Raw genomic sequence first — 24,640 nt, 5'->3', positions numbered from 1 at the left:
GCGAAAAGAGGTTATATACTTGTAAACTTGACAACTGCAGTATTTATTATTTTACTTATTTCTGTTACTTTTGTTTTGTTGGGGGGGGGGGGGGTGGGCGGCTCGTAACAGATTGTATTCTTTTTCTATTATTCATTTTACTAAGATGGGAGGATACGAGATTATGAGAAGTTTATTTATATATTATAAATGATAATATCTATAAACATATCATAACATGTTGAAAACACTGCTTAGTACTAACTTTGTTTTTTAATATTTTCTAGAGCAGTGTATTTATCATTCAATGATAAACCGATAGTCAAATTTTCAATGATTGGATGATTTAAAATGTTCTGTATTAAACATATCTCTATCTTATAGCGCCCTCACCATAAGAAGTGTTTTGAAAATAGAATTTGGCCAACATAGTCGATATCTACATTGTTTTTCAATTCGTATGTCGTTGCTAAGCGTCTTTCTAATACAACCAATGATATACAACAGTATTGGCGGGAGCTGCTCGCTTTAGAAGGAACAAGTTATTATTTATCTAAATATGTTGAAACTACAGAATTCATTCATTTCTTTTTCTTTTAATAACAAAATAATAGTGAGTTCTTGGATAGCGCTCATATCTGTCAGACTTGACGCCCCTGGCGCTCCCGATCATTACCCCGGCTCTAGAATGGCTTGCCATTACGGCGCTCTACCATTTCAAGGAACTCATTTCTGTCATGTACCCATTTACATCACCTGGGTTGAGTGGGGCAAATGTAGGTTAATATCTTGCCAAAGGACACGGTTACTAACTGCTGGCAAAATTCCCTACAGTATTCCGAATTGCTGACAACAGTATATGGATTGCGCTTCATTATGCTATTGTTACCCTTATATATGTTATTAATATTATCATTTGTAAGATGACGACGTGGATCCTAATAAAATGATTGGTTGAAATTGTACACGTGACCAGGCATTTATTTTGCCTAACGCGTAATCGCGCGTAACTTGGCTAATGACATGTCATTATCCGATGGTAATGACGGGTCATTATCAAAATCATGTTAGAAAAATAATAAATTCATAAAACAAATAAAACATAATCTTATAAAACAAATATTACACATCATCATGTTCGGGCATTAGTAAAATTACCCACACTTGGAACCTTCAAAACAGTCCAAACGCCCTCGGCTATCGCCTCGGGTGTGCTAGACTGTTCCAAAGGTACCTCGTGTGGGCAATTCTTACTGATGCCCTGACTGATGTGTATTATTTGTATATTATGTTCACAGGAAAACAAATTAGCCCACATTTATAAAATATATGGTACTACTCCGAAATCTTTAACAAAACTACGTTGATTGCGCTCAGTTATTATGCTATTGATGTTATATCTTAAAATATTATTCTACCTTACTACACAGTTAAATTTTTTGTGAACAAGTTGTTTAAAAGTTTAAACAACTCTTGATTAACGGGTGACCTGATCTAAGAGTTGTTTAAAATGTTAAGCAACTCGAGTTGTTTAAAGTTTAAACACTTAGTTGATCAACATTTTGATCAACTTGTTTAAAATCACAATTTAAACAACCGGTGTTGTTTAAAGACGGTTGTTTAAAACGGAGCTGTTGTTCAGTGGGGGTTGTTTACACCAACTGGGTTGTTTAAAGAAAGTTGTTTAAAAAGGAGCTGTTGTTCAGTGGAGGTTGTTTACACCAACTGGGTTGTTTAAAGAAAGTTGTTTAAAAAGGAGCTGTTGTTCAGTGGGGATTGTTTACACCAACTGGGTTGTTTAAAGAAAGTTGTTTAAAAAGGAGCTGTTGTTCAGTGGGGGTTGTTTACACCAACTGGGTTGTTTAAAGAAAGTTGTTTAAAAAGGAGCTCTTGTTCAGAGGGGGTTGTTTACAACAAAAGGATTCTATAATGGGGTATAATTTGGGTTTGATACTCTGAATAAGTGCACCGCTACTTCTGGGTCTCTATATAGGTATATGAAGACTAACAATACGGTAGGGTAATTCTGCAATTCATGAATTAGCGCCAAAACAGTGCCCATTTTGCATGAGCGCGCATGCACGCACGTATAAACTGCATATATAGGGATGCATGCAATCTCTTTGGCAAGGAATTTAGCACACGTTATAACCGAGTGCGCGATCAGTGCCGCACTGCATGACGCGACGATTTTAAGTCTACCTATATTCTGACATTTGCGTACAGATACTGAAAAATTGTTACTGTGAACTTACGCTATAAGTTAAAAACTTTAAATTGGTTAATAGAAAAGTGATTTCAATTAAGCCATTGAATCCCCAGTCACTTAGAAGCGCGTCGGTAGCTTGGTCGGCCATGATGTGTGTTGTGTTGTGGGTTGGAAAGTAAAAACTATTAAGATAAATAAATGTAAGTATAGAGACAAACAAAATGGAGCCAGCAGAAACACGTGTGGTTGCTTTGGTAGTTTAATCCAGACTCAGTGTCCATGTGCTTTTACATATGTATCAATCTGTGTAGTCAACAGAAGACCCTTGCATATACTTGCATTGTGTGTATGCATCTAATATGAATAACAATGAGCTGTGCCTGAACAGCTGCACTGCATTTCTAAGTGGCATGTTAATTTCAATTGCATGTTAGTTTCAAGGAACCTGTTTCTAAACATAACAATGTGAAATAAAGCTTTTAGCCAGCGCGCACTTTACTGGCACGAGACACTTGACGTCATATGTAAACAACACTGTCTAAAAGCTCTCGTATAGTAAATATAGCAGTCATTAAATTTTAAACAACGAATGTTTAACAAAATTACTTTCGTTTCGAGCAACATTGTTTACAATTTGTTCAACTGTTGTTTAAGATAGTGTACAACTGTAAGTGAACATCACTTTTTTAAACAGCGTTTTTACTGTGTATGTATAGCGCGTTTATAGAAACCTAGTTTGGTATCATGCTCTATAATCATAAGAATATACTTATCGTTATTATTATTATTATTGATATGTTTCAAGTTATTATTATCATCGTTTATATTCACAGGGGAAAAGTTGCACACATTTATGAAGTATACAGTACTGTTAAAAATAAATGACCTATTGGTATTGAATTATAAGACCTGTTTGTGCTACATAATCGCATTCAGTTATTGAACATAAAATTTGAGTTTACATGGATCGTGGAGAAATTCCTGACTAAACGATACTTATGGTGAAGAGATAGATAGAGAGAGAGAGAGAGAACGAGAGAGAGAGAGAGAGAGAGAGAGGGAGAGAGAGAGAAACAAAGAAAGAGCAGAGGAAAGGAATGCATTAAGGTCTATATCCAAAGAATAATTTGCATCAAAATCGACAGTTTGGTGGAGATAAAGTGATGAAAAGAAGAGAACAGACAAACAAAAAGAAGAGAAGTGAACTATTTTAGAGAAGGGAAGAAAAAGAAAGAGAGAGAGAGAGAGAGAGAGAGGGGGGAGATGATAAACAGAGGGAGAGAGGAGAGAGATAACAAATGCAAATACGCAGAACATGAACAGGAGATATGAAAGGGATTACATGTTCATAGCATTAAATATAGAGAGTGAAATATAATGAAGCGATCAAGAAAGAACAAAAATAGAAGAAGAAGAATAAGATAATCTACTTAAAGAGAAAGCAAAGATAACTGTAAATGTAAGTCTTCTTTTTATAGACCATGGAAATCTCTCTCTCTCTCTCTTTCTTGCTCTCTCTCTCTCTCTTCTTCTTCTTCTTCTTCTTCTTCTTTTCTCCCCCCTCTCTCTCTCTCTCTCTTAGTCCATGCTCAAAGCCGAGCGCGCACCCCAACAACAACAATAAGAAACAACAATAATAAAAATACATCCTCCTTTGACATCCTAATCCCATCTTTATCCGTCATCCTCATTAGTGCACCCCCTTAATTGAACCCAAACCAATTAAGGTGCACCCCTATGAGCCCTCCCCGCGGGGATATAGGGTGCCCATGTTGCACCCATGTTGTTTGGTAGTACCTGGTAGAACAAAAGGGGTGAGAGACTGATGGGTCTGAGTGGCAGGCCGGTGATGTGTGAGAGAGGGGGCAGGATGAGAGAGGAGGGGCAGGTTAATCTAAAGGGGTTGGTGATGCTAACCCAATTTTGTTTTGTGTCAGTGTGTGAGAGAGGGGGACAGGAGGAGAGAGGAGGGGAAGGGAGAAAGGAAAGGAAGGGGAAGAGAGAGGGAGAGAGAGAGAGAGAGAGAGAAGGAAGCGAGAGAGAGAGATTGGGGAGACAGTATATGGAAAGAAACACTCAGATAGATAGCTTAGGATAGATGATAATAATAATAATAGTGAACATTTATAATGCGCCATGTCTGTCAAAAATGACACTCCAGGCGCAGTTGTGTGAAAATTGTATAATTGGGGGCATACGACCATCAAGTGATTCCAAAAAAAGATTAAAATACACATACGTTAAAATTTAACATACTTCAAGACATAATTTTGGAATAATAAAATTCGATTCAAAGAAAACTATATATTTTAAAACCTAAAAGCAAGGTTACATATGCATAATACACAGGTATAAATTGAAACATAACCCTATATGATATCCAATACAAAGCATATTACAGTAACACAAGTTATATAAGGGTAGATAGATAGTTTAGCTGGTACATTGTTGACATAGATATAGATAGATAGACAAATGCATTGTAGATAGATAAATAGGCCTTTTAGAGATAGATGTCGCGGCCTTTTGACAATAATTGGAGGGTTCACGACAACCGACATTTTGTTTCTTTTTTCGGTCTCGTGGGTAAGTCTGTCCCGTCGAACCTTTTGAACTGTTGTTTGTGCCTACAAACCAAGTGGCGACCTGCACGTACCGGTATTGATACACCGTGACATAATTTCACAGACATAAATTTATAGACTGTGACATTTCCTCAAACATAGGTTATGACATTGTATCATTTTTTTTTAAATCTTGCTCCTATACTAGTCCTAGCCTATGAAAACAGGCTCTTGGAAATGTGGCAATTATTTATAAAATGAAGTCGAGTACAGGAACCCGTTTCACAAAGCCCCTTTTCAACGAAAAATGACACAAATCAGTGACAATTCTGCTGATAACCAATCAGAGGCAGGGATTTCACTAGCTTATAACAAAAACTGTGCTTTGTCACTGATGACATGTTTTGTGAAATGGGGGCCCAGATTTAAGTGCTGATGGACGGGAAACCGGAGCGAGAGAAGGGGGAAATATTATTTAGTGAAATTAACCTAAATTATACGAATTATTTGAAGTTGGGCGGATGGAACGGAAAGAGAGAGAGATAGGCTGAGAGAGAGGGGATAGATAGACAGAGAGAGAGGGAGAGAGGGAGAGAGAGAGGGGGGAGGCGGAGGAGGGGGCAGTGAGAGAGAATGGGAGTGATATATAAAAGATTGAAGTACTGGTGGATGGAAACAAAGAATCAGAATTGGCGCAAATATTATTCAGTGAAATTAAACAAACATACACAAAGTATTCGCAGTGGGGCAAGTAGGTGAGGTAGGGAAGGGGGGGGGGGGCGGTAGAAAAACCGCCATAGCATGGACCTACATCCAGACCGAAACCACCCTTCTATAAGTTTAGATTTTATCGCCCTTCCCTTCCACTCTCCTCTCTCGCCATCCTTTTCCTTGCGACACAGACTTGACAGACACCGTATTCTGTTTCTTTCAAAATGTCATAAAGTTGTATGCCCTTCTCCCTCTAGCTGTTACACAGACTCAGACAAGCAATAAAACATATTTTTTTCTCGGTGTCCTATGAAAACTCATATTTTTACTGACAATCCCGATTCACGCTTGCGAAGGGATCACGACTTTCTGCCCTTTTGCGAACGCGTGTAGTCTCAAAATAAAGACCCAAAGCAAGCATCCATTACAGAAGTGACAGAAAGTCACCAAGCAAATACTGACGTAAAAATGAAGGAAAATTAGGAACGAGAGAGAGAGAGAGAGGGAGGGAGAGAGAGAGAGAGAGAGAGAGAGAGAGAGAGAGAGAGAGGGGGGAAGGGGAGGAGGGAAAGAATTAAGGGGGATGGACTGAAAAAATAAGAACCGGATCCCAATCGCAATCTACAGCATTCAATGAGAAAATTTAAAAATTGTATGACAGAAAGCGGTGTGTCTGCGCGTGAGAGTGAATGTTTGGAGGATGTGTGCTTTGGGGCGTGTAGGCCTATGTGGGGTTGTCTTCGCGTCATTACAAATGAAAGCATACATGAGACTCAGCATGCAGAGATAATCAAACTCAATAATAATATGAAATAATACCCCCTTCCCCCCTCTAAAAAAAAAAGGGGGGGGGGGAAAGGGTTGAGTATATTATACTATGCCGACCTCGGTCGACCGAGAAATCATTTGTTGCATTCCACCACGTCTGTGTACATGTCATCACCCCTCTCTCTTCACGGCTAGGAAGAAATGGAATAGTCCACTTTCAAAGTATAAATAGTCTTACACATCAGACCTGTTCGTCAAACAGAACGCCGCGAATCATAGAATGATAATAGCACTTATTAATTGAATTGAACTGAACTCATTTATTCACCACCAATTGAAAGCACTGAAACAAAAAATATATAAATGTACAATGACAATGTCAATATAACATAAATACATGACATGAATCGTAAAAATACATGTTCTACAGCGATATACATGTACATTATAAAAATATTAAAAAATAGTTATAAGTAAATTTAGTGTCAAGAGTAAAACAGTACATGACTATTTACAATGAGTTTGTGATCGATGGTAAAATAGAGAAAAAAAAAAGCACATGTGCCAGTAGAGTCTGACTCTCGTTATCTAAAGCCTATATAAAGTTATAGAAAAACACACGATGGGTTTCCAAATCCTATAAATGTGTATAATATTACAATTAAAAAAGAGACTGGTTGCTATATAGGCCTACAACTATATAATTACAAGGTTATAATTCGTGGTTATTCATAAAGTAATTAATGTAAATATGTATTGAAATATGTAAATAAAAATCTCGCTCGAGGGTGAGAGAAAAAAAAATAATATTGGTAGTGGAATACTCAATTTTGTATAAGAATTATTTACGATTAAAATAGGGAATTAAACAAAATATGAAAAGTGGTCAAACTTTGAGAAAAAAAATTGTACGTATACCCGTCTTAGTGGATTGTAATATGGTGTAAAATAAACTTTCTTCGCCTAGTGGAACCGTTTTAATGATTTGTATTACAAAAATAAATTTAATCTCGATGCTTAAAATCTATTTTTCAATATTCTATGACTATGGCAACTTCACCAGTTGTTTATTAACCTCGTTTACTGATGTTAATAAATAATTTTGTGACACTATCAGTATGATGGCAAAGACGATTATTATGATATAAAACAAATCAACTTTCATTATTAGGGCGTGGGAGCTTGAAATTAGGCCTCACAAAAGATGTTGTATTGCCCTTGCGACCAACCCAAAAATCTTGAAATGTATTATGTACGGTCGTCTTTTTAAAAAAGTTTTTTTAATTTTTTTATTAACGTATAAAAAAAGAAGTTTAATGCATAAAAAAATATGTATTAAAGCATTAAAAACTGAGACATATCAGTGCAAAGAGGGACCAAGAAAAAAAGATTTCTGACCGACCGATCGACCGACCGATGTTTTGGCACCTAAAAGTCAATACAACATATTTTTTTTAGGCCTAAGTTAAGAATGGGCCCCGCCCACCCTCCCTTTAAAGACCGCGCCTGGTAACATTACTTTTCACCCCTTCCCATTATATTATATGCACTCCACCAAACCCCTCATCCAACCTGACCCCCCTATGCAGTGCGTCAGAAGTGGAACAGTCCAGTCTCCAGTCTGTCAGGCCCTGTCAACTACTCGCCGGAGGGTAGGCATTCCCCGACATTTCTGAGGGATTCTCAAGAGACAAATTAGCGGACTTTGGAACACAATTTCTCCATTACACCGCGATGACGTTTCGCCCCGGCCCCCGCGGCGAATACAAAAAATAGAAAGAAACAAGAAAGAAAGGAGAAACTTTCGCGAGAATTTTTTTTTTTTTACATTTTTCAGCTCTATTTACAGCCACATTATTTTTAGATTGTTGTTTTTTAGATGAATTTGTTTCCCACACTTAAAGAAGATAAACGATTTTGACGAGTTTGTCCTGGGTTGGAGCCCAGATAATTTTGCGATCATACCTTGGGTACTATAATCATTAATCGTCTTAATTTCGTAGATACAGTCTGCGCCTGGAACTTTTAAAGAATTTGTACCAAAATATTATTGTTAAACCCATCGAGAAAAATATTAGATACGTGTTTATGAATGGTATGTACTCATTATTCATTACTGCACCGATGGTACATGATTCTACGGAACATCGGTTGAAGTAGTCTTCACAGTTAAGAGGGTAAACAAAGGTATTCATGTAGCACCTCAATAGCACTTTAGCAGTGATTATTCTAAAATGCACAAAGTGGGACGTCTCCATGTGTAAAAGATCCGTGGATGTTTGTGGGTCATTATGTAAAAAAGCTAACTAGCTTAAAGGTAAAGACCAGTTATGGTCATGCGATTGCATTGTGAAAGAAGCGTTGTGGAATCGATCAGAAAAGGTTGATCATCTAGCATCTAGCATCTGCAAGGTTCTGGAATCATCAAAATGATAAGAAATTTGGTCCATTCTTCGTAAAGTTACAAGCACTATACACAGAAAGATGTATATGGGACTACCCTATATCTCTCACAGACCATGAGAGAAACAAATTTACCAAATATATGAATTAGTAGGCGGTTTCCCGGCAAATTTTTTGTCATCATGTATTAGTCAAAACATATTCTTTTACATGATTGGTAATGAGAGCTTCCATTTCATTTTTTTGAAATTGGGGCGTTTCCAATACTGGTCTTTACCTTAAACATAAACATGAACGTAACATAAACGCGGCGGCTATTTTGCAGCGATTTACCATTATCATTCCCTATATCTGAGCTAGGTCCATGATCTGAGCATGGAGTATTAGGTCCATGATCTGAGCATGAACCTAAATGATCTGAGCAAGCTGTTTGAAATGCTGTCAGAATTATGGTTCAGCAGACAAGAGCGGTCTGAAAAGCAAAGACTAGTCAAAGTGCGCGCGTGCACCCTGGAGAAATTTCACCTGTTGCCAAGTCGTAACTGGCGCGTTGCATTGACTCAAACCGGTTTGTTTGCCGTTGTTTCCAATCATATCCAATAAATTTCTCGTTTGTTGGCATTCGTTGTATTCCTTTGACAGAAATTGAAGACAAGATTGTTTGAGAAATGGCGATGTCAGAGTTTGTATAAGAATTAGAAAGAGGAGAGTTTGTCTTGGCCCGTGTTTACTTTATACGGGGAGACTGATTGTGTTTGACAGGCTTGGGATGAGAGATGAAAAATGAAAGATGTAAGATGAAAGATGAAAGAGAGAGAGAGAGAGAGCGAGAGAGAGAGAGAGAGAGAGAGAGAGAGAGAGAGAGAGAGAGAGAGAGAGGGTGAGAGGGGATGATGAACATGATGAAGAGAGGGAATATGGGAGATTATAATTCAAGGAAAAGAGAGACAGAGAGACAGAGACAGACAGACAGACAGAAAAGGGAGAGGGAAGAAAGAATGGAAGGTTAGAGTATGGAACAAGTAATAGGACAGGAACACAAAATGTAGAAGGATAAAAGGAATACAAAAAAAAAATTAGAATTGAGGGGCCTTGTAACAGGTGCTTTCAATGATATTATGACACAAGACATATCAGTAGTACGATTGATGGAAAGATTAATGTAAACATTAAGAACCATAATAAAAGGAATTGAATTGAGCAACTTGGTAAAAGATCGAAGGAAATAAGAATCAAATCCGAGGGATTAATGCCTCAGGGCACTAGCGCATCGACTTGGTTTCGAACCCGGCGGCCACCGGTCACGAGACCACTGCTCTATCACTGAGCCATCAAACCCCATTCACTGTGATTGTGTAATAAAAGCTTAGGCCTGCGTTTTATGGATATATCAATATCCATGTTTTCTTTTTCTAAACTTTAATTATTAGTGATGGTTATATTACCTGATTGCTTAGAAATCATAAATGCTTGTCAGTAAGCAACCAACTTTTTCCTTACCCTTCTACGCAAATAGGCCATTTTCGTAATGTAACCAAATGTAATGCAAACGTCTTTGTGAAGGGCCTCAATACAAATGACTTCATTAACCCGTTACAAATAGTTGTCTCTCAATAGTCAGAATGCGAATTGCACACAGTATTTGTTGCTAGGTACATCAAGAAAATGGCCTATTTTTCCTCAGGGACATTAATGATAGGAAAGACGAGGTTGGGGCTATTGTCCCCGTCATATCAGTTTCATTGATTTTTTTCCTTCATATTTCACATTCACATTCATTATAATATCATAAGCATTAAAATGAAGAATTAAAACAATTGTTCTTTCAATAGGTGTAAAATGATATCAGGCCATGAAGTAATAATACAGTCGCAATAACACACGGAGATATTATTACAATTATTGCGTGGGATTTAAACTTTTATTAGACAGATATTATATACGTGAAATATAGGGAAATCTAGTAAAAAGCTTAGCTTGTAAATTGTAGATTCACTCGTACAAATAAGAACAGTCTATTGATGGAGCTATAGAGCATGTAGATTATGTTCAATACAAATTAAATGAAAAGATTTAGAAGATACATATCGCTTTCAAAGAGAAGCTTTCTCATTCGTGTTCTAATTTACTCATTTAATTTCTGGATGTGAACGAAAACAACGGTAGCATTATCATTGTCATATTAAAACATTCGCCTTTAAAATGCTTTAATCATTATAGTCTAATATTTGTAAATTGACAGGCAAACTATGAAATGAGGTCGCCATCAGGTTTAAGCTTCAGCTCAAGATGGCGGGTCTCCAGCAAGTGATTTTCTGAAAGGTATGATTATTTAATTGATTTATATTATGATATGATATGATATACATATTTTAGACGTTTGTTCATAATATATAAGCCAATGTTCTAAGTTTGAATCTTACTTCTTAATATGTTGAAAATTGAGAAATCGAGTTAAATAAAGAAACAAATAGTAAAGATTTAGATCAGATTTACGATGCCCCATAGCCCCACGCCTACCAGTGTACAGTGCTTTTCATTGTTTAATTTCATATTAAACATTAAAAAAAGGTGTATAACGTCTGGAATTTATTTCTTGTTTCATGAAAGAAATATATTTTGATTGACCAGTGTAGCCTAAAACATTTTCCTGGAAACAAACAAACTCAGATCGTATACCACAATTAATATCTTCCTCTTTTCCTCACTGCTTTTCACATGTTGAGAAATTCTGCAAAAGTACGACAGCATCCTTCTCTTTTCCTGCAAAGGATGAAATAGACTGACATCTTGTCTCGTCTTTGGTTTTCAGTTGAAGACCTACTTGTAATTGTCAACTTGGCTGATTGACAACCGTAATAGTGCCTTTCTTTTGTGGATTTTGTTTAAAGGGAAAACTATCTTTCCTTTGCATGAATAGGGGACTAAACTGTCAATCAATCTCACGTAGTAGGGGGAACTATGTACACAATTTACGAGTATTGTTACAGGAATAATAGGCAGGGCGATTCCTGACTGCGACCGTACAATGCGAATGTCAATTGAGGCGGAGGTTCTATTGTGCGCGCGTATTGAATGCTGTGTCTCTCCGTGCAGACGACAGCCTTGTCGCGATCACCTTGCTCGATCACTCATTTTGTGCGCCACTGTGATTTGACTGCGGAACAGGTGAACACCATCACGGATTCGTCACCGCTGGAAAGTTGCAGACTTTGAACGTTTCCGTGTTTTGAAACACAGTGCTCCAAGAGTTGAGTTTCGTGGTGGAACTGCAGTTTCCATGCCTGAAATTTGGTGAGGAATCAATTACTGTGCTTTAATTTGATTTAGTTTGAGACACATCTCGTCGTCATCATGATTGAGCGAGTGTTGGTGGTGTTGCTAGCTTTCGCTGCATCGTCGCCGGGAGTTTGGGGGCAGGAGACGGAGACAGACATGGCAATGCTCGGGGTGAACTCCCGTACGTACCCGCTAGACCTCAGCGGCCGTCCCAAGGAGACAGACTGCGTAGACATCCCCGAGGACCTCAGCCTGTGTCAGAACATCGGATACACTCGTATGCGAATGCCGAATCTTCTGGAGCACGATTCCCTAGATGAGGTTAGAAACCAAGCTAAAAGTTGGGTCCCTCTTCTTCTTCAACGATGCCACGAAGGCACACAGCTCTTCCTGTGCACGCTTTTCGCTCCGGTCTGCTTGGAGGTGGACCGCCCCATTTACCCGTGCCGGTCGCTTTGCGAGGAGGTGCAAGCCGGGTGTGGGCCACTGATGGAGTCGAACTGTTTCCCCTGGCCAGCTATGCTTCAGTGTGATAAGTTCCCAGAGGACAACGATCTCTGCATCAGGCTCAACATGAGGAATCAGAACGGGACAGTGGAGGCGCAGCCTTTCGAAATGTCAGCAGGTACGGCACACACTGGTAAAATTCAAAACCCATTTTATAATTAATTAACCTCAATTTGTTTGCACCCTAGGGGCGTAGCCCGCCACTAGGCCCCTAGATCGCACCTGAGTCGGAAGATGCCCACACATCTCCCGATTGCACAGTAATACTAATAATTTTGTTCCATTGTATTAGTAGTGATGTTCCAGAAAACACTCCCTTCTCTCCTCATGTTCTATCGTTCTCTCCATTTCACACTTTGTCTATCCTTTTCTCCAAGTTTCCACTACCATTCTCTCCTGTATCCCCCGTCTTTTCTCCCTTTGCTTACTTATACCAGGGACTTGATAGTCCCTGCTTATACAAGAGAAGGCCAACAAGACTATAATAGCAGTATAGATCTACTCTTGATGGTGATGATTCAGGCAAAAGTTTAGAGCAGTAACTTTTACCAAATTTAGACAAGTATTATGTTCTTGCATAGCATCATATCAATATGATATGAAGGGTCTATTTGTTTTCAAATCATGCAAAAGGCTTTTAAAAAAATACCACCAACTATTTCAGCTGTTCAGTCAGCTTTTTCAAACGCACACTGCATTTTGAGGAATAAAACTTTCCAGGTACTTTCTTTCTACACCTCAGTGGAGAGCAGCAAATGTAAAATAATGTCTCAACAAGGATTCCGCTTGAGGTAATAAGATATGCTTCCTGTGGATGGCATTTAAAACTCGGTCAAGTTTTATTATCTCCTGGTATTATGGTATTTTATATAAATTATACTAGAAAGTATATTGTATAGACAGGAAAGAGAAACAGGTGGTACGCTGAGCGAGTAGCGATGTGTTGTCTATAAATGTCGAATAGCAGATTAATTTCAGATCTCAAAAGAGGATATGAAGGAGAAAGATAGGTATAGAAAGAGAGAGAGAGAGGAGGGGAGAGGAGAGGAGGAGGGTGAGATCGAATTAAAAAGAGAGTAAATGTTTATGGGAGATGGAAAAGCAGAGAGAAGACCAAGGATGGAGGGAGTTAAGGAAACAGATAATTATATAGAGATAGAGAGCGGGAGGGGGGGGGGGGGTAAAAAGACAGAGAGGAAGATCATGCTGTATTCATTTCAAACGTGATGTTTTCAATCTCTTCTCCTTTATGTTATTCGCTTTTGACCTCCACGCACAATATCCTTCCCGCCTCTTTTGTTACCCCCAAAAGATCATCTCCATTCAAGATGACGACAGGTGAAAAATGAGTATCGGTCCGTGAATGAGGATCAGACGTGATTACCTGTACGAGTAATCGGTGGCGTAGTTTAGGGGTGGGGTAGGGGCACATGCCCCATCGAATGACGATTACTGGAACAGAGGAGTCAAGAGAGAGAGAGAGAGAGAGAGAGAGAGAGAATGTACTAAAATGTGGATGTATAATTGAATATAGCACCTAAACCAGGTATTACTACTCCTTCTGCTATCATCTTTGTACCGATTGCATATAGTTCACTTCATTCATATTGTTTTTATCCTTGGGGCCCTTTTAATTTCAATATTGTACAAATACATTACATATATAAATGGAGAGAGAGAGAGAGAGAGAGAGGGGGAAAAGGGGAGGGGGGGGGGGGGTGCGAGGGGGCTGTTGAAGATGATGTTTCGAACCCGCCGCTTACTCGATGCCCATTTCTCTTGTATTAAACACCTTCTACAAAACCGGCGCCACCCCCATTACACCAATGCCCCTTCATGGCTTCATCTAGGCTACGCCACTGGTATATTTAGTCAATCATCACATATTCTTCTTCTCTGCATAGTGCCAAGAAAAATTGGAAAACCAGACACTAAAGTATTCAGAACAATCTGTACGAACACTGGGCGATGATTTGCTGCCCGCCCGAAACCATATATGAAAACTTGATTTGTATGGCTACATGTAGTTTATCCCCCCACCTTGATTTATGTTAAAGCGCTTGCATTGAGAGAGACCCTTTCTCAAAGGTATAATGAATTATTCGAGATTGATGTATTCTCATTATGATTGTACCGGGTCCTTGGGGCGAGATGTTTTTCTAACTAAAAAGGCTTCTCTGTCAAAAACGACAAGTAAATACATTATTGATTAAAAGCTGTACACAAAATAGGTCGAGTTTTGATATACGACGTCTTTAAATTAGTGACAAGGTGAACGCATAGATCTAGGTTTTCTTGTGTCTGTTGTAAGCAATTTATTTTCTTTTTAAGTAGGTCTCTTATAATTTCTGTCACGCTTTGTAAGGTAATGTGATAAATTCAGAAAAGTAGGACAAATCGTGATTGGGGACTCAGGGATATTCAAAATTGTTATATTTGATGCCTTGCACCGTCTGCCTTTTGATTGAATAATGATCTTTCTCCTCGTTTATTTCATGATTCGGAGAGCTTTTAATGATGATTAAAGAGTAATTCATTCCAAAAAGTTTCTATTAGGGCTACGCACGGGCAGCCTCGAGAAAGATTAAGTTTATTTCTCGGCCCTGTTTCATAATTTTTCTAAACAATAACAAGTTTTAACAAAAAATGAAATTGTGGCATATGATTGGCTGAGAGCAAATTTGTCATGCAAATTTAGCAATGATTATGAAACAGGGCGCTGGTCATGCAATAAGATTGTGAAAGACTCGGACTGCCTTGAGCAGTTGGGAAAGGTTAATTGATAGTAGCTCACGATTGATGTATACTGTGGTATTTTGGAATGATAGAAATTAAAAGTAATTGACTCAATGTTGATCAAGATCGCATGCAATGCACACACCATACATGGGTCATTGGAAAAAGGACATCACAGACACACAAAACATTCATTCCAAATGTTAAGGCCTTGTCATAAATATTGAGAACAGTAGGGCAGCGTACGTCCCTCTGAGACTCGAGACACATTAGGATTCTGTGATATTCTTCAAAACTGAAGGAAACAAAATATACAAAGAATGAGTAAGCTCACTAATTATTAAATTTTCACCTTAACTAGAACTCAATGCCTGCTTTGGCATACATTAATTCACCTTTGGGTCCTTGGGACCTGAACTTCGTGCGATCATAGTGATGGATGCGAGTTGCGTGGTGTTGATACATCATTTCATAATTATATTCAAGGTTTATTTGTGTTCGCGTCATCAGGTGGTGTGTTCACACTAGATCAGGTGATGCGTCACACTAGATCACGTGACCGGCGTACCTTTTATTTTAGTCTCCACGGCCTCTTTGTGAGGGGATATAAGGGATTGATTCAATATTTATACCGTACACCTGCTATGTACCCAACATAGCTTCTTAGGCTACGACTTAATTGAGTTGACGGATGCATTGTTTGACCTTGAGAATATTATAAGATAGTGCTTTGATTTGTTTGGTCTATATTAGGAAATCAAGTGATTTGTGCGTTACGTGTAGGAAGAATACACACTTGTTACCTCATTAGATCGACGCACTTAATTTAACTAAACACTATATATTGTTCATGGATTTTTAAGCGCAATAACAATTGTTTCAGTCTAATCCCTCCTGACCAAACTAGTGCAGATAGGCTTTAAATTATGATATTTAGAAATGGATCTAAACATCATTTATACTACATGATGTACAATGTTTTTACACACTTGAACGTTTCTCCTGTGTTTGGTTTGATCATGGATATGTCATCTTTCGATTGTGAATTAAACAGTACACATGGGGCGTTATTTCCATGTGCTTCACGCGAAGTATGAGTAAGCGAAACCTGTTTTCTACAGAATAATGATTGAAAGATGTCATTACTTCTTTTTTTTCTTTTTTTTACAATTTTACTACATCACAGCCGTGTTGCGTTGACTCCCGAGCGGTTTCGAATATTCGACACCCTTTCGTTCAAAACTAAATGAAATTAGTGCCCACATTTGGGGACAAGAGAATAGCCAGAGCAGTAGAAGGTCCATGGTCACTTGACTCTTCATCCAAGGGTTGAGGGTTCGAATCCCAGCTCGGCACTAACGTCCATTGGCAAGACAATAATCCACATTATTTTGCCACCTCCCTTTCACCCCTCGTGTAAAAAAGGTCCTCGGGAGAACAGCACTGATGCTGATGCTGCATCCTTTGGTAGACAAAATAATAATAAAAGTTAGGTTGGGAGTGGTCTCCTAAATCGAAGATAAATTACATGAATTAGATCAGTGCATAGATGTATGTTTATTTTATTTCGTCAGGAGAGAACATATTTTGCAAAATTTGATCTTTTTAGATGCTGCTTAACAGTATCGGCTTGCATGGTGATGTACAATTATACAGGACTACACACACACACACACACACACACCCTCAAGAAAGAAAGATTACCGCCAGTCCTTTTCAGGACTCCCCAATCCCCACTCTCTCACATGGTGCAACCGTAAGCCTACTGTATATAATATATGTTGTTGGTGGTGGTGTGGGTGTGTGTTGTGTGTGTGCGGAGGGGTTGTCCCCTAGTAGGCCCTGTCATAATTTTTTGGCGACGTCCTCGGTCTGATGGTCTGAGACTAGGAGAGTGTGACAGTATTTATGCTTCGCCTCTTGTTGGAGTGGAAGCAGGAAGACATGTCTCTCTTTGAAATCATTCAATTATTTTTCCCGCAGAACTTCTCTGTCATATAATGTCTAGCCTTATTTTCAGATCTTTGTATTGTTCCGATGTTACTAATTGAGGGTCTAGCGCGCGAGCCGTCATGATTACGGTTCTCTCGCCGGCTCAGGGGAAACGTGTCGAAACAGATGCACATGAATGTATCATTGGCAACATGCATTTTGTTCATCCTGACGAATCAGACCAATGAAATCCTTGAGAGTTAAAATCATGTTCAGACAATTCCCAACATAAAGTCATCCTGTCAGAAGCGACCAGACAACTCGGTGAGCCTCTGATGTCATCCGCCGCGCCGAGAGTTCGGGGGGAAGAGTCTGTTGGCAAATAGTCAAACCACTCAGGGCTCTTTTGGACGCAATGAACAAGAGTTGACCAGTTGAGTGGCGGACTAGATGGACAGCTGAGTAGTCTACGATCGCAAACCCTTGTGCCCTCGATTTCCAAAGTCTGTTTGTGAACGAAGTGTGCCAATTTAATGCGGGACTAATGCAGTACAGCCAAAAATGCCGAAGCGGTACCCGTTGACGCCCCATGGTGATATAACCACCTGCCAGTGGCCATGCAGGGAGGTCTAATCCCTCCTGGCCAAACGAGTGTAGATAGGCTTTAAAGAGAAGGTTGAGTTCTGGGGAGAGGTGAACATGATTTGTGAGCGTTTTCATTGTTATTATACAAGTGTGGAAGAACATCAGAGAAAAAATGTTCCCTGAAAAGCATGGCTCTTCAAATGCCTTCATATATTCTAAATATGACATGTAACAGCTTAAAATGTGGGCCTCATTTGTATGCCACATGTTTGTGTACATTGCTTGTTGCTTTACCAAGACTGGACTTAATTTCTTATCATTTTGATAATTTCAGATCTTTGCTGTACACACCAGTACTTATATGCTACATGCTCAACATTTTATGATCGATTCTACACCCTTTACTTTCACAATGCAATCACATGACCAGAATTCAACTTTATCTTTAAGTTTATAGTGGCGGAAGTAATAACAATTTGAAACATGTTGAGTATATTATTAGCTATTTCAGATAAAAATCGTAGTCCCCATTTATGACGTCGTCACCATAGCTAGTGGGGGGGGGGGGGGGGGGGGGGGAGGGGTGCAGTTAAAATCAACACGGCACTGTCTGCATTTGACTTGAAATATCATGAACAAGAATGAAGAACTGGATAATTTTTTGATGGGTTTTTCTTTCTTAAGAGAATTAATCGTTTTCCAATTTCGACGATATTCGGAATAGTGTTGAAACTGTTCTATTTACTTTAAACAACAACAACAACGAAACAGATTCGCATGATCGTGAGTCTGACAAACAACTTTCACATGCAACATTTATGGATGCAGTAAGGTGCGAAATGTTTCTATAAGTGTGATAAACAGTCGTAAACCACGCCATATAACAGCCATTAAGATTTACACCTCATAAATAAATTCAGCCTACATTTCCATAACTCTTTTTTAATGTGGAGGTTGTAAATTTGCATCTATTGCAACTTGTTAATGTTTATAACATTTCTGCTGAAAAAAAAACAGAAATATGGTCAATTTATTTTCATGTTCATGACAACGTAATACTAGCTTTGTGTGATTATTGTGAATATGGCGATGTAGATGAACGAGGTATTTTTTATTCCCATAATTCAATATCATAAAAACTGCCATACTTCCTCGCATCCTAACTGCAATCTCTCATAGCTACTTCAGTAAACAGACAAGGTAAACATTTCTACAGGCTTAAGCTTCCATTTTCTAAATTAATCTTAAAAATGCAGTTAAAGAAATGACATTTGTGTGATCCCATTCAATCAAAAGTCTCTGTTAACTTCCATTTTGAATTACTCCTGCTCAGACAGACATTGAACAAGTCGAAAGCTTAATTTGTATAGTTCAATTCGATCAAAATCTGCTATAAATCTCATATTCTGAATCGGTAATGTCACAATACATATTTCTGTAGTCCCACTCGACCGCAATTGCGCTGTAAATCAACAGTGACTTTGATTGTAATCTTCGATTTCATTGCTAATTTCCGGGCCTATTTCTCCGAGGACCAAGATTGGAGACTCGGCGGATATTTTGGGGAATATCCGTATTTTTGGATGGAAATGCGTAAACGCGATATCGCATTTCTTTGGTACTTAGACAAAATTGGATTGCATATTATGATGTATTTTGTAAATTATAATGTGCAAGCTAGTGCCATTAGTGGTGTAGCTACATGGGAGCATGGTGGATTACGAGGTGGATTGTTGTCCCTGTGTGGATCCTCCATGGTTAGTGTCTTGTATGTTCTGACATTTTTGGTTTCTAAATTGATCTTTAGATCATAAAGATATATCGCAAAAGGGGGGATATGCTATCTGCCCTAATAGAAAAAAGCCATTAATTTGCCCAATATTGTTCTCCGTTTTCCCCTTTTTTTCTGGTTGATGTCTTGCCGTCTGCGTAAAGGCCCGGTCACACAGAGGGGACGCATGCGGGACGCACGGCCGGCGCATGGAAAATTTCCAATTTTGGCCAGTGCGTTGTCGTTCGCTAGGCGTGCGTCATCACTCGTTACTCGTTCGTCGAGCGCGCTGGACCAACGCTGGACCAGCGCTATGCATTCGTCGTCATTCGCTGTGTGCGTCGGGATTTTTTGAGCATGCTCAAAAGTGTGCGCGGAGCTCGACGCATGAATGTACACGCCAAAGGCACGCCAGACGTGCGTTGAGCGCGCTAGACCAGCGCCAGACATACGCGGGGCACACGCCCTGTATACGCACAGCGCGCTAGCTACACGCTGTGCATTTTGTGTCAGCTCGCTAGCTTTTCCAAAATCATGACAAAAGTTAGGTACACGGCCTTTTCCGATTTCCAACGCGCTGGCCGTGCGTCGTAGAACGCGGTGCATGCGTGGACCATTCGTCCAGCGCGCTAGCAACACGCTATGCATTCGTGGAAGTTATTATCATGTGCGCTCTGGGTACGGTCTGTATGCGTACTGTATGCGCCCTGTATGCGCTCAGCGCGCTAGCAACACGCTATGCATTTGGTGTCAAAAGTTGGGCGCACGACAACGCACTGGACAAAATTGCAAATTTCCCATGCGCTGGCCGTGCGTTCCCCATGCGTCCTCCCTGTGTGACCGGGCCTTTACACATGAAGACATTCACAGCAACATGTTACTCGTTATACTAGTACTGAAAGACTGGACTGATTTTCTTGCAAGGTTTGGCGGTGTGAGACCATGTAAGTCCAAGGCCAAAGCAATTAGCGGGTGATTGACAACCAGTCTTGAGTAGTTCGTAGCCTGGTTTCCACGTTACTGCATTGAAAACAATCTTGAAGAGAAGATTTATTTCTGGTAAACAGTACATTTGAAAATGATTTGAGAGAATTCTCATTCACGGTATTCACGTGTACAGAAATGTGGTATTGTCCTCTCAAAAGCACCCGAATCGTGTCGAATTCTCATTAAGAACAGATAGTTGTGTCTTCAAGCTAGAGAGATAGCAACCAGATCAAAATGCTATGCAAAGGCATTTGATTCACTTGAATAATTTCACACTGAATGTTTACTCCTGGGGAGTCGTGGTTTTTTAATCAGAACTGCAATTCAGTTTTTGGAAACCATAATGAAGAGCTGCATATTTAAGGTGTGATTTATGACTGTTATTCTGTCATGATTATTAGCCAAGCCCACAGGGCTCCGAATCTTTACACATGGCATGTATACGGACGGATAATTCGTTATTCGCTCAAAATGTAGATCACGAAAATTAACAGGCTATGGCCTATGATAAATATTGACAGTAAGAAGAAAAAAGTACATGTCATTGTATAGAAGAGATACATATTATTATAGAGGCAGTGCATTATGAAAGAGTGGGAGAATTTTACAGAATAGAGAAAGAGAAAGAGATAAATAGATTAATATAATAATACGTGTAGATAGGAAAGAGAGAAAGAGAGGGGTGCGGGAATGTGATTTGTCGGCAGAGAGGTGGGGGGGGGGGGGGTTGTAGAGGTGGATATGAAAATAATGAAATATCAAGAAAACAGCGGTTCCGTTAGGAAGAAATTGAGAGAGAAAGAAAGAGAAGGGAGGGTGGGGGAAGGGGGAGGGGATACGATACTGACTCGAGTTCCAAACGACTGGAAGACAACCTATCTATTTTGATAGACAAACGAGCTTGCGGTGCATGAGGCATATGTCTACATCGTGAATAAACATGTCAACAAGTTAATTGTCAAACAACTCGAATGTTTGGTGAATCCAAGACCAGGTCGCGGGGTGAGGGCAAGCAAGAGACGAGTTTGACAGGGCTGTCGTGTAACGCAGCAGCTATCGGCTCATTCACACAACAGGTGAAATAAATATTACAATGGATATACTATTACCTATACTAATGACTACCGACGTATCAATGGCTTTACCAAGGAGTTTCTAGGTCTTATTGAAAGATAGCAAATATACAACGGAAGATGCTTATTCAAACAAACAAATGACTATCTTATGAGGTGTTAAATTGTTTCTGAATGATTTTCAGCCTCAGACCAGTTAGAGCATTTTTAAATGACTAGTCACTAGATGGCGGTATTCAATTTGATGACATCATCTGTGGACAACTGTCCATGCCTTTTGTATTTTATTCAAACAAACAAATGACTATCTTATGAGGTGTTAAATTGTTTCCGAATGATTTCCAGCCTCAGACCAACAAACAGCGAAGAGGTAGCAAATAGACAAAAGCAATGTACACCGCCAGGAGATTTAACACATGCAATCATTTATTATTACGGAGCTTTTAAAAGTGCCGACGAGATGACAACTTAAAGGGAACCAAAACCTTCATACTAAGTTACTTTTATTGTAAAGTTTAAGATATTTGAAAAATATCATTGAAAATTTAAACAAAATCGGGCAAGGAATAAGGAAGTTAGAGCTTTTTGAAATGACTAGTCACTAGAGGGCGGTATTCAATTTGATGACATCATCTGTGGACAACTGTCCATGCCTTTTGTTCATCAAATTTCATGTTTTTCCTTCTTTCTTGTGATTGAGATAATCTACTCCCCTGAAAGCAAGATATAGAATGCAAAATGATATTCTACTTCACATGTTATGAAGTCGGATCAAGAACACAAATAAATACGAAGAAAACAAAAAAATTGTGAAATTTGTTGTACAAAAGGCATGGAGAGTTGTCCACAGATGATGTCATCAAAATGAATACCGCCCTCTAGTGACTAGTCATTTAAAAAAGCTCTAACTTCCTTATTCCTTGCCCGATTTTGTTCAAATTTTCACTGATTTTATTCAAATCTTTTAAACTTTACAATAACAGTAACTTAGTATGAAGGTTTTGGTTCCCTTTAATTTAGGACAAGAAGAAGAAGAGAAGACGAGTTGCTGGAACTCGGAAAATCAACCTGTTCAGGACGAGTTGACGACATGGTGGAACTCGACAGGTCGAATCGGTTTGGACGAGAAGATGTCTTTTAACTTGTCTTTTCATCTTCTTGTCCAAAATAATTTCCCATCTTCATTTGACTTTGAGAACATATTATTCCCACTTATTGGAATGGACAAATCTTGTGGTCTTCAATTTGCGTGTAAATAAAAAAAAATGTAGCCATCGGCGCTTTGTTAAATTGAGATCTAATATATCTGCTTTCGGAATGTTGTTAGTTTGGGTTGGGTTGGTGTTGATAAATGGGTTTCGACAATGCACTTGTACACATTCCCTAACATTGCTCTGAATTATGAGGTCACAGGTCAAGGGTCATTTCACGTTCACGATTCCCACATATGCTTGGGTATGATTATTAAAGGTAATAACGTGGGGGTACTACCAAGGGATGTGCATTGCTTGATGGAATGCTATTCATACATCATTTAATGATTGATGGATGGCCCTCGAGTAGGAAGTTGTTCGATTAAATAAAGTAGGTGAAGTTTGAAGAAATGATATGAAGCAAATTGCATTAGGCCTTCATTGTGCGTAAGATGTTTTGAACGTCTTTCACCTCGGGCGAAAATTGTCGAATGAAAACATAATCTCATGGACTGTAATCATTGGCAAATATCAAAATCGTTGACAGGGTTATCTTTCATTCTATCATTTATGATTGAGCTGATTATTTATAATTCAGAAGTTATCCCACTCATGTTCAGTTATCCCCCCCCCCCCGCTCCAAATTTAGGCGAATGGAGAAAGTGTAACGGGATAATATTTTCCTTTGATGTTGTACACAAAGTCACGATGTCGCCATGTCGGGCAAAAGCTTTTCTTTTAAGCACTTGCATGATGAGTCCGTGTCGGCTTGGTCTTTATCCCACCGCTGCCACTGTTTAATGTGTTGGTCGGGTGAGGACATTGTCTGTACCAACGCAATTTAAGTAAACTTCAATTTCTTTGTACTTACTACAGGATCAATCACCCCTCGCAATGGTGTCCAGGGTAGCGTTTCACGAAACTGTCATTAGTACAAGTTCATCGATATCCCATCGACATCCCATTAACGCGTGTTAATTCCAGCACACGCGATTAATTGGATGTCGGTGAACTTGTACTTGCAACGGTTTCGTGAAACGCCGCCCCGCAAAATAAAGTAGCACGCATGTATTTTGAAATATCTATACTTCGCAAACTTCAAGAGAAAGGGAAACGTAACCTAAACTTTGAAGGAATATGCCTCGATCTATGGTGCCATGGACTTGTCTTTTTCAGACAAGCTCATTCGGAATGGATACAGCTCCCTGGAACATTTGGAAGATGTATTGTAAAAACAACCAAACGAATAAAGTCTCACATCATTCAGTCGAAGTCAAATCACGTCTTGAAATTGTTTGTATATGTGATTGCGTCCTTCCAAGAAAAAAATAATTGTGAGTGGGATTCTAGCCAAGAAATTCTTTGCGATCGCAACTCTGGTTCTTCGCTCGCTTCACCCTTCATGACCCTCTCAACAATAATGTATTGAAACCTCGCGGTCACAGCACGGTGGTTTTGGAATCAGAGCGGAACTTCGCGGGTTCCCCCACGGGGAGATGTCGGCGGCTCCGGTAGCTGCCGACCGGTGAATAGCAAACAATTTAAACATGTGCTGCAGACTGATTTACAAGCTGGTCGATATAATAGTTATTTATATCGAACTAAATAAGTTTGGCTGTCATCATGACTGCATGTAGGTATATACTATTCAAATGCATTACAGCACCTACTTACGAATGTATAAAGCAATAAAGGGTAGTGCATTTAAAGACCTTGCGGTATGTGAATGATTCTTAATGATGGTTTGACGATGTGATAATTTATCGTACCAACGTGCTGGTAAGAAAGCAAGTTGGCCTATATCCTTATAAAATGACACCGGTGAACCAAACGTTTAAGTCCTTTTCGAGGGATTTGATGATTGAAGGTAAATACATTACCTGATGGTACTAGCGCATCGACCTGGTTCCGATCTCAGGACCTTACGAGACCACTGCTCTTGA

At 39.2% G+C, this 24,640-nt stretch overlaps 1 protein-coding gene across 2 annotated transcripts in view; it reads left to right on the top strand.

Moving 5' to 3' along the window:
- The first annotated feature begins 11,751 nt into the window (after positions 1–11,751).
- The window catches only part of LOC575604 (secreted frizzled-related protein 5), a 35,248-nt gene continuing 22,359 nt past the window's right edge, over positions 11,752–24,640 (top strand). The window contains exon 1 of one of the 2 annotated variants that reach the window (XM_775994.5): positions 11,752–12,538. In XM_775994.5, the coding sequence (XP_781087.2) occupies positions 11,989–12,538 (550 nt within the window). In that variant the 5' untranslated portion in view covers positions 11,752–11,988. Of the gene's footprint in view, positions 12,554–24,640 lie in introns of both variants that reach the window. The other variant, XM_011667133.2, reaches the window with a different exon arrangement.

The sequence above is a fragment of the Strongylocentrotus purpuratus genome, unplaced genomic scaffold (assembly GCF_000002235.5).
Source record: "Strongylocentrotus purpuratus isolate Spur 01 unplaced genomic scaffold, Spur_5.0 spur5_scaffold_20, whole genome shotgun sequence".
Taxonomy (NCBI): Eukaryota; Metazoa; Echinodermata; class Echinoidea; order Camarodonta; family Strongylocentrotidae; genus Strongylocentrotus; species Strongylocentrotus purpuratus.
Note: the sequence above shows the minus strand (reverse complement) of the source record. Positions and strands in the feature narration are given on the sequence as shown.